The 11,809-nt window shown below is 31.8% G+C and overlaps 1 protein-coding gene across 1 annotated transcript; it reads right to left on the bottom strand.

The window, feature by feature from the left end:
* Nucleotides 1–5,412: 5,412 nt before the first annotated feature.
* LOC129304811 (uncharacterized) lies at nucleotides 5,413–9,742 on the bottom strand. The gene is made up of 5 exons (XM_054944615.1): nucleotides 9,388–9,742; nucleotides 8,138–9,070; nucleotides 7,312–7,512; nucleotides 6,715–6,910; nucleotides 5,413–5,752 (listed from the first exon to the last, which is right to left on the bottom strand). The coding sequence occupies exons 1-5, from the start codon at nucleotides 9,496–9,498 to the stop codon at nucleotides 5,568–5,570; spliced, it is 1,626 nt and encodes a 541-aa protein (XP_054800590.1). The 5' UTR covers nucleotides 9,499–9,742; the 3' UTR covers nucleotides 5,413–5,567.
* Between the last annotated feature and the right edge of the window lie 2,067 nt (nucleotides 9,743–11,809).

Here is an 11,809-nt window from a genome sequence, read left to right on the forward strand (position 1 = left end):
AATGAAGAAACATTGAAATATTCTTTCATATATTAAGATACTAATTTTTATTATTGTATATATAAATATATTTAATTGCATATGAGAATGTTGTTATGCTCATTGAGAGCTTATTTATTGTTCTTGTTGAGGATTGGTTTGGAACTTTTTAGCATGCTTGTGGTTATTTGAAAATTCATTATATAGTAGTTTGTTTCTTTTAAAGCATGCTAGTGATTATTATACTGTTAATTTGAGAAGTTAATGATTGAGAATGATTGAAATCCTTTTTAAGAATGCTTATGTAATTTTGTTGTGAAATGTAATATGTTTTGTTCTTTTCAAGCATGTTTGTTGATTTACATATGAAATTTATTTTTTGTGATGCAAAAGAGGTAATAAATATGGTTGGTTTTGTAATTGTTCATTTGGGCTAATGATTAATTATTGTTGCCACGTGGTATGGCTCTACTAAGCTCTTGGTGGTTGGCTTCTCTTTGTAGTTCCATATTACCTTAGTTTGGGTTTAGGATAATGAGCACCTCCTTTTAATGAAGGGATTCCTATTTTGAAAGTAATATACTTTTGGCCCAGTGTATCTTGGTCTAGGCTCCAACTAGTGAAAATAAGGTATAAGGGGAGGGACATATAGTTGAGGTAAGGTTAAGCATCACTTATTAAATTAATCTATTAATTTATATTATTGTTGATTGGAAAAACTTTATTCCTTGTTTTGTGAACTCTTTGTGAAAGGATTGCAAAAATTGCACGTATATATATAAATATGTATGTGAACTGGTTTCGAATTCTATATTGGTATAGGTTAGAATATTTAATTATTACTGAGATGTTAAATCTCATATGTTACCTCTTACTATTTTCAAGTGAACTATCTGATAGAGTTAGCTAAAACAATGTGATTATTCTCCTTGTTCGATTTGGCTAGGCATATGTGGTTGTGGTTTTTACCATTCTGAAATAATTTAAGTAGCTAGTTATTTGTAAAAATTTCTTTTGGGGTGTATCATTTGAGAAAAGATTGTGAAATTTGGTATTCAAAATAGACTATTGAACTGTAGATTGTTGTAGGCTAAGTCCAATCTATTTAATAGTTTATTTAGTTTAAACTGGAATTTGATTTAAGTTTATTGTTTTTGGACTATTTAGCTTGTTGTGGACTATTTATTAGGCTTCAAATGCCTTAAGCCTAGTGATAATTATTTTTAGGGATCCTGTTGTTTTTATTTAACAATTTTTTAAATATTTGCGAAAGTAAGGTGGGAAGTTTTGTTCTTATAAAATTATTGTGAATATTTTATCTAAATTTTGGGGTGTTACTCATCCTCTATATTTTTTTTTCATGTCAAAGACCTTGTATTAAGGCCTCTCTTGAACCATGTTCTTGACATATAAGGCTAACCACTTGATTGTAGCTCATGGATTCTTGTAAACTCCAGCACCCCTCTGATCTAAACATAATGTCTTAACCTTCATTCATGGGTTCTTTCCATCCTTTGCAACACAGATTTGAAACAGGCAGCCGTTTTGACACATGGCCTATACCCTAAAAGGCTCACTCCTTCTTACCTTTAAATGAACCCCCTCGATGATGGCATACCGATCAATAGTTGCCATGGTCTGTTCCTTATTTGCAAAGGTTGAGCCCAACATGAAAAAAAGGCCTTGAATTTGATCCATTAACTCCAGCAAGCCTTCTCAATTCCTCTAAAGGCCTAATATCATCATCCAGGTCTATTTCACAATCTAAGTCCTCATCCTTATACCCATTGTCCCCATCTTCCTCTTTATATGACACATTCTCTTCCCTATCACAAAATTCTTTGTGTTCACTTTTATATTGGTCTTCTTTAGTGGAGACCCATCATTTTCAACATTGTCATAGATTACAACTCCCTCATCATTGTTTGTTACCTCAATCCTAGCTTCAACATTATCAAGGACATTCTCCTCACCATTATCAAATAGTGCAATCTCATCCCAATTGATTGACACATTCTCCACATTCACATTAATGATATCTTCTTCAAGTACATGTTGCTTCTCTTAAGTACCATCACCCACTTCATTTTCACAACCATGTTGCTTACGTCAACTACTCCAACCCCTTTCATTATCACATACATGTTGCTTCCCTTGACTAGTTTCACCCCCTTCATTATTTTGTGCGTTACTATTTTTATCACGTATACATCACAAGCTTGAATACTTTTTGCTATTGACCCATAGCCACCATGTAAACTATCTTTCAATTCAACCTATTCTTTTAACTTCTTACTAATTTCTTCAAATATTTGTTTATAGCATCCCAATTCATACCCATTGGGCTCCCTTAACTGCTAAATCAAAGAATTTTTTTTTAAAAAAAAAACTAGTCACATGCATGCAAGAAGTGCTTCAATGTGATTTCACTATACTAATGATAAACTATAATAATGAGTAAATTTGATTCCTTTCTTGAAAAAGCAAGTTATTTACTATGACTCTACTCCTCGATTTGCCCCACAAGACTTGATTCCTCTTCTTGAAATCCTGAAGAAAACCCTTTATTATGACTTCTTCTACTCCTCAAATTGAATGGCCACAAGGTAAATTTGATATAGGGTTTGATTCGAATAGTGCATTTTCATGAATCACTTCTTTTCTTTATTTAATCCATGAAATCCATGTTACATAACCTTTGTTTTGCAACATGTAGGTCTACTTAGCAAATAAGGGATGCCATAGCTGATTCTAATGGTCAAAGCTGATAACTTAATAGTCAATGTGATTTTAATTAAACGATTGATCAACATTGGTATGTTTTTGAAAGATTAGGGGGGATATTGCTCTAAAAATAAGATTAGAATACTAGGTGCACCTAGGGTAAAAGTTTTTGGATAAATTTGCATCTTTATCCTATATATAAATAAAAATGTTAATATTTTTGAAGAAAATATATTATAAATACTAATTAAAGTAATATATAAATAAAGGGCAAGACTTATATGCTTGCTCTTATATACTTAATACACTTTCATCCAATCTTACTATATTAATAATATTAATAACAAGAATTTATTATAAAATAAATAATTTATAGTAAATACACATGTCTTAATTTAATTGAAAACAAGCACTTTAAGTATATAAGGTTAAGTATATAATTTTTTTCATAAATAAATTATATGTGAATTTTAAAATATATATTAATTTCAATTGTATTATAAATTTATTTCTATAATAAATATAAGATAAAAATATTTTTAAATATGTATTCTTGATAATTTTAAAAAGAGTGAGGCAATTATTTTTTATGGGGTGCAATTGTAATTTTAGAGAAGGGCAAGTGTAATTTAAAAAAATTGTTTGTTTGTTTTTTTTTAAGGGGCAGTTAAGTGCCTGTTTTTATGTACTGGTGTGTGTATCAATGTATCATACGAATTTAGATTATCCATAACTATTTATTTATTTATACTTATTATAAAATGTAGAAATTAACATTTGTCCCTATAATATATTCTCTTGATAAGACTATAAGAATCTATTTATTTATGATTTTTTAAAGTCAACTTTATTTCTCTCCTCTAATTCAACAAAATAAAAATGTTAAGATTCTTTTTAATTATTTTAAAAAATAAGTATGATAAAATTAGGACAAAATGAGAATGGAAAAAAAATAAAAATACAAATTTTATTTAATATATCCATAATTTTAATAAAAATTCGTTAAAAATATTATTTTATGTGAAAGAATGTTTTTAATATTATTTAATATAGAAGAGTTGATTACAAATTTATAAGTATAAGCTAATAAAAGAAATTTTATTATTTAGAGTAATTAAATTTTCTATCTGAATGATTAATCTTGGACTTACACCAAATTCTCCCTAAAATTAATTATAACCCCAATAAAACTCATTCTGGTGATTCATATATATAAATTGAAAATTAAACTCTCAATTATTTATTTAAGAGATCAACACTCCTTAATTTTATTAACGAATTTGTCTTTTGGCCAAAGCTTTTATTAACGAATTTAACTTGGCATTCCTTGCTAGCTACTCTGCTTGTTGGTTTTGCTTTCAATTTATATTTTCAAAATCGAACCAGACATTAAATCAAAAAAGTCAGCTGTTTACGGTTTACACAGTTCAACCGGGTTAGACCAATGGTCCAATCGATAATGTAATAATTAAATTAAAAAAATTATATATATATATATAAAATAATTTAAATATAAGAAATATATATGAAATTACTATTTAACTTAAAAAAATTAAATATTTTAAGTTTATTATGACTTAATAAGCCACATGATACAATATAATATCAAATGATTAAAAAAATTAGTCATTTTTTAAAAAAAATTGATAAAAATAAAAAAAAATTTGAACAGTCCGGTTTTTGAAAACCGGATCCGATTCTAGGCTTAATTTCGGTTCTCAATCCAACTGTCAGTTCAAAATGGCTCAACCCTTAAAATAATTTTTTCCTATGAACCAGACCGAAAACCAAACCAGTCGACGATCCGACCAGTTCGACCGTCCAGTCCAGTCCAGTCCGATTTTAAAAACACTGCTTTAAACTACAAGGCATGATTTGAAACCTAACAACCAACAAAAAAGAGAAAATAAAATAAAAATAAAACTAAATATTCCTTTTAAAAAAATAAACTTATCATAGAATATATAACAAAAAAATAATTAAATTTTAACACCAAAGTTTACCACCCACTTCGTGCTAAATATTATTTCAACAAACAAAAAACATGTACGAATAAAATCGTTAGATAACAATTTGCCACTTAGCCTCCACTCGCAATGTTTTTCTCTCAATTTTTAAAAACAATACAATATTATTTTTATTATTAATAAAAATTAATTTTATTTATTAGTTGATCAAAAAATCATAAAAACACTTTAAAAATTTTTTTAAAAAAAGAGAAGGACAAAATTTTTTAACCATTTCAATAATTTTTTAAATCCTTGTTTATAATTTTTAGGTCATTTTTTCTAATTTTTTTAATCATTTTCATGATTTCTTTTTTCTGCCATTTTCTGCTAATAGACAATGTCAATTTTTGTTAAGGGAAAAAATTATATTATAACATTTTTAAAATTTAAGAAAAAATATTACATAAAAAAATTTATAATTCCAGACACTTTTGAACCTATAATTTAATAACCAAACTGCCTTTTAGCCCCAGATAAAATCCTACATAGGGACAGAGCGCATTATCTGAATGTCTCGCAATTCGCAAAATTAAGCGGGAAAAACCGAGGTGCAAAATGCACAGAATCCGTCGAGGCCTATCGGAGACACAAAAAAACACGTGCAGATATATTATGCAAGTTATATTTTACAGGGTATGAGGAAGCTACCCACAGTACGCAGTTAAATTTATTAATTTATGTACACAATAACCTCCAACTATTTCAGACGAATCAATCATCTTGATAATTGATATCCACAGATTCAGGAGGATTCACAACGACAAAGAATGCCATGTAAGAATTAACTATACAGTTTGAGTTTTAAATGCAACTGTACAATCTTGGAGGCATGCAATGCAATGCTGAAGGATTGAATCAACCGTCACGCTTCCAATAGATATCTTCAAGAGCACGGTAAAGAATGGCAGCAGCCGGTGGCCTTGGCAACGAGCCAAGAAGCAAGTCTGTTGCTGTTAAAGACTGGCTGCCATAGAAACGGGAATTTTCTTGCCATCGTGTAGTCACAATACTACCTTCCAGTGAACATCCAACAAATGCACCTGCAAATAAGATCCAATATAGTAGCCGTCAATCTCTGTGTCCTTGAGGTGTTAGTCCGAAATCCTTATTCCACCAAAAGGGGAAAAAACAAGAAGAAAGAAAGAAAGGAACAGTTCAGCACTTTCACGGTTTCACCGTCTTCCCTAGCATTGTTAGCAGTTCAATGTGAAAACTATCTGCAGCGTCAGGATGGGGTGTTCTAATTACTTTTGTTCAAGATCGTTTCAATTCAGACAGATTGCCAAATAAGGTCCAATCCTGAATGAAGGGAGTATTATCATGTTTGCAGAGAGAGATTGCACGAGATCGAAACTGGAAAGTAGATACAAGTATAACCTAGGGGGGAAAAAAGAAGAAAAAGAGACAAAATATAGGAGGAAAGACCGTAGTACTCAGGCCAACTAGATTCATTTTCAAATAAAGTTTACGTCATCAATATCCTAGCATGTTTCTTAAAAGTTTCGGGTAAACATTGTAGAACAATCTAAACTTCTCAGATAAGTTGATGTAGTGTATCAGTTTAAAAATTCTCGGCACTAGTGTCCTTTTTTATTATAAAATCAGGTGAATTGCCTACTAAAATGGATGGCACTCAATTCTCTGGGCAGTGCAGCCTTGCTTAACCCTCAAGAAAACCTTCTCTCCTTTCATTCCCATGAAAGACAAATGAAAAAGTAGATAGATAGATGTCAACACTTTAGCATCTTTCTACTGATTATCATATCATCTTTCATTATCAAAATCTGAATGACCTAAATTGTGATTATTCACCATCATTCAGTACAAATATGCATCCATTGGTAGTTAAAAAGAAATTTTCAGTCATTCACTGGCCATACTTGTACATAAATTGTACATTTTCCTGCTAGACAAGGAGACTAAGTTGCAAAGTTGCATTGCATTTGCATGCTATTCCACAAAAAATATATTTATTAAATAAGCATTAACAAAAAATACATACCTTTACTGCAGCTGTACGTGTAACAAGCAGCCTGACCACCATCCCCTGCACGAAAATCAGCTTCAACTGCCCTTCCAACAGTTCCAACTGCAGCACTTGCTCCAGCTCCAAGTGAAATATGCATATTACCACTAAATGTCTTGACAGCATCCTTTGTTCTCAGAACAATTATGAAGTCCGTTAACTCTCCTCCAGCCTGTAAGAGGGGTAAAAAGTAAGTTTCAACACCTCAGAAGGCATAAACAAATGGGCATTTCTACAAGATTTGAAGCCTATATGTAGAGTGGCAAGGTTGAGGTTTAAAAATTGTTAACAAAAAAAATCAGAATCTATGAAGAGTTTTATCTATTGCTTAATCTACTACCAAATGATGCAACTTATTTATTTTTCCACTGAAGACCATCTTGCAAGAAAATGAAAACAAAATGAAGAGTGTTGAACTTTAATGTGAACTTCTTGCTGATGTAGAATGTGAAAAGAGCGGCACATGTCTCATTTCAATAAGGTGCTGACTCTTGAATTTTCAGGAGATCATATTTTTGTGATCAAGGATGCTAGCTCAAGTGCTCAACATTATCAAAGATTTAATTAGTTCACCTGAGCTCCCCATCCAACACCAAATGTGGAAATGGCAGATGGCGGAGACCATGAACCATCTTCCCTACGTGCAACCACGAGTCCTGTACCAATATTGTAGGTAACCATGACTCCCACTTTCACAACAGTGATAATTGCAAGGCCTTTTGCTTGCCTTAGAATGAAATCAGGGATTGACTTCTCTGGCTTCAAGGAACCAAGCTGCAAAAATGAATTTCATTAAACACATTGCAATTCACTCAACATAGCCCACGTAGACTTTTATCATACTGAACTATTGAAATCTTTCTTTGGACATAGACCTATTAACATCAATAGCACCACCAAAAACCTCATTTTTAAATTACAAATAATTCATTTTTGGCTTAGAATTAGCTAATTTTGCCCTTGCACCGAGGAGACTTGATAAATATCATGCCATAATTCCATCAATCCCAAAATAATCACTAGAGATAAACAGAAAATTATTAACTAAGCTGTAAAAAATGAGATGTGAATGAAAAACAAAGGTCAAACTTTAGCTTAAGGACAAAGCAATTACATATCAGTTTCTCAAACATCTTATTTGGTTTTTTTCAAAAGTCTTACCCTTAGGCAGGTCACAAGTTTTAAGTCAAACCTATTTGCTGAGTGTGATCTTAGCAACAACATACTTAAAAGAAACACCGGCTCCTAGGCCTAGCAAACCAACAGGATGATTTTTGAGGCTTTTCAAGGCCAGATATCACCATCAAAGCAAGTTTGTAAGAAACACAACCCCATAATAATTGATATGAAAGGTTTTCTACAGGGACTTTAGACAAGAACTCTCAAATCTGGATTTTACCTGATTATAAGCCTTGATAGTGTTAGTTGCTTTATAAATTTCATATTCCATGGACTGTCCCCAAGGAAAATTCAGCCAAGATCTCAAAGTGCTGAGATCTGTCAGATCCTGAGTTGGCACTTGAGTTGCATTACTAACCTGGTCCATTAAATATGGCTGTACAGACTCAAGCCGTACACAACAGACATCACAGACTCTTTGGGGATCAGAGACTCGAAACTTGATTGGTAACAAGCTTCGTCCTTTGGAGCATTCACCACAAAATATTCCTCCACAAAACCGGCAATGATGCCGTGAACACATGATAGGATGAAACCGCACACCACAAAGCATACAAGAAGAAGAAGAGCTATCAGGCAACCATTTTGGAGGCTCCGTTTCAAGCAATTCCTTCAAATTACTAAAGTTGGCCTCTGTGAGAGTTTGAGCCATCTCCTTCCAAGCTTGTTCAAGTACAAGGTTTGATATCCATGAAAAGTTGCATTTCTGAATATCTCCTGAAGCCAAAGAAGTCACTTTTCCACGGGCCACAAGCAGCATTTCTACTATTACATCCCACATGGTCAATTCCTTTTCTTCTCCAAGGTATTGATTCCATCCCAAGTCACCCTCTGGAAAATAGCCGCCATTTGAGTGAAAACCTCTAGCCCGCTCCTCATGTTCACCTTCCAACATAGGTGGAACCGAAACTGGTATCCAAACCCCAGTATCTTCATACAGCGGAGAATCATAATAGAAATATTTTCCTCTCCTCTGAAGGTTACCTGATTTTTCCAGGTTTTCTTTATTTTTTCCCAATGTCTCTCCGGACAACGCAGGATAGAACGAGGAAGTATTTGTACTATGCCTTTCAAGGTCAGCAGTGGAGAAAGAACCATGATGATCGTTATCCTTGATAACATGGTCTCGCAGATTACCGACCTGCTCATCACCCTATCAATAGTATCAATATATTAGCATCCAGTCTTAAAATGACAACACATCATTGATTACCAAATTGTATAGTATTTCATTTAGATGATTTCAATTAATCTATCTATATATTCTTATTTTCCTTTCAGTTTCATATTTTCATGCGACGTCCTCATCCTAAATAGAAATATTGTCAAAGACTTCAGAAATTCACAGCTAAATTCCATGAGCACAAATTCATAAACACTGAAGCGACGCGAAAGACAAGAAAGCAAAGAAGTTTTCGGTCCAACCAACAGAAACAGAGACATGGATGAGAGTACGGGGAGGAAACATACAGTAGGAGAAGTGGGCATCCGGTCGCCAAAGGAGAAATCAGAAACCCTTGTGTATAAGCCTTCTGAAACTTCAATTTGATCCTTAGATTTCCAATTGCCCTCCATCGTCATAAAATCTATTAAGCACCAGATAGGGCAAACGATATCTACAGATGTGATCCGTCAAACGATAATAATGAATTTTCAGACATCTATTTGGCTGAAAAAATAATCAGTCGAGCCCAAAAGATCGAACTTTTAACAATAAACACGAAAAGGGTGCGAGATAAAATTCGACTTGGAGTTTCGATAGCGTATTGCAGCTTTCGGCTCCTCCAGTGTTTACGTCTTCCTTGCGTATGGACCCTGGACTTGTAATCTCGCTGGGCTCAATTTTTATTATCGTTAATTAATATTTAATACTTTTCATTGTTTTTTGTTGATATAATTAACCTTATCATCTCCAGGCCAAAAAAAAAATAATAATAAACAAACAAACAAACTAGAAAGGATTAAAAAGGAATGAACAGTTAAACAAAAATAGCATCAGTTGGTCAAAAAACAAAACAAAACAAAAATAGCATCAAGATCAAGAAAGGTAAAAATGACAAGAATAATTTACATACGATTTCATTTTAATTATTTTCTGGTTCCACAATTTATACTAAACGATTTTACTAATTGTACTTGAACCATACTTATTCAAAATTTGTTGCATTCTGGCCAAAAAAGAAAAGGTCGGTCGTATAACAAAATTGAAAGTATATGACATAAACCTTAAGTACATCTATCAAACTAATTTTTGTTAGGGAGAATGACAATTAAGAACCTGCTAAGAATATTAATTTCAATTACGGATCGTAAAATTTTAAAATCAGAGTTAAGGACCATGGTCCTTAATTGTGATAAAAAAATATAATTTGTGAGGTGGGATTCACTAACGCGATTTGGGAATTCACTAACCCAACTTGAGAAAATTACTAACGTATATTGTGAAAACATGAAACCCCACTTGAAAATGGAATGTTTAATAAAAAGCGCTACTTGAGAATTCACTAACTAGACTTAAAAAAATTTCTAACATATATTGTGAAAAAATGAAACCCCACTTGAAAATCATTAATAAAAAGTGACTTATCTAAATTAGTGTTTTTTATTAAATAATCGATTCCCGAGTAAAGTTTCATGTTTTCACAATATATGTTAGAAATTTTTTCAAGTCGAGTTAGTGAATTCTCAAGTGGCGCTTTTGTTAAATATTCAATTTCCAAGTGGGGTTTCATGTTTTCACAATATACGTTACAAATTTTCTCAAGTTGGGTTAGTGAATTCTTAAATGGCAATAATGAATCTCACCCCACAAATTATATTTTTTTAATCACAATTAAGGACCATGGTCCTTAATTGAAATTTCAAAATTTTACGGTTCGTAATTGAGATTAATGTTCTTAGCAGGTCCTTAATTGTTATTCTCCCTTTTTGTTAAGTATTAGTATAAATTTTAGTTTGTAAAAATTAAATAAATTTTTGAAAGAATGACAGTTAAGTTCCAAAATACTGAATTAATATCATTTAAGTCCTCGATAATTTTTTAAAAAAATAAATTGAAAATATCGATTCAAAAGTTTTAATTGCAAATAAATATTTAAATATTAAATATAATATTTAAGTTATAACAAAAAATTTTGTTTGTAACTATTTGGATTAATATTTATAATTCATTTTGTAGAAAATTTTATTGAGGACCTAACTATCATTAATTCATTTCTTTGGGACCTAACTATTAATCTCCCTAAATTTTTCTCTATTTCTTCATGAAGTATGGGCTTAATTGTAATCTCCTCCCTTATTATTCTCTGATTAACTCTAAATCTCAATTAATTAAAAGATTGGTTAAGATAAAAGACACATTACCAAGTTCACATTTGGATTAGAATGAGAGGATCCCACATTTTCAATGTTAAAACCATTTCAAAAGGTTTTGCAATTGACAATTAAAGTATAAACATTATGAGGAAGCAAGGGATCATTTAAAGAATCATTCCATGTGCTTATAAATCAAAAAACACAAGTTTTTTGCAAAATTTAAGGTGTGCACCAGACTCGTTAAACATGCACTGCGGCTTGTGAGCCACCATGCCATACACCGCAGCTCGTAATACAATGCATCGCAGTGCATTGCACATTTCATGATAGTAAAATTTTGATGTCAATTTAATAGCTTTCAAGGCAACTTCTAACATGCCCTAATTCTCCATCCGACGTTCGATTGACTCAAACTAAGTGATTATGGAAAGCTTTTTTTGAGCTCTAGCTAATGGGTTTAGTTTCATCTTCAAATTATTCTTCATTCAAAAGTTGGACACTCTTTTCAAAATTCTCACTTTTCCATCACTTTTAGCAAAATGAAGTGTTCAAAACACAGACCACAAGCCAAAAGCCT

The sequence above is a fragment of the Prosopis cineraria genome, unplaced genomic scaffold, assembly GCF_029017545.1.
Source record: "Prosopis cineraria cultivar Desert tree isolate PC_DT_omini unplaced genomic scaffold, ASM2901754v1 PC3, whole genome shotgun sequence".
NCBI lineage: Eukaryota > Viridiplantae > Streptophyta > Magnoliopsida > Fabales > Fabaceae > Prosopis > Prosopis cineraria.

Bases quoted from the DNA above. Each gene is read 5' to 3' on its own strand.
- LOC129304811 (XM_054944615.1), bottom strand. From the start codon at position 9,498: ATGACGATGGAGGGCAATTGGAAATCTAAGGATCAAATTGAAGTTTCA. The intron at 6,911-7,311 runs GTGAACTAATTA...CCCCTCTTACAG, and splicing joins GTGTTGGATGGGGAGCTCAG to GCTGGAGGAGAGTTAACGGA. The intron at 5,753-6,714 runs GTATGTATTTTT...TCTTATTTGCAG, and splicing joins CACGTACAGCTGCAGTAAAG to GTGCATTTGTTGGATGTTCA.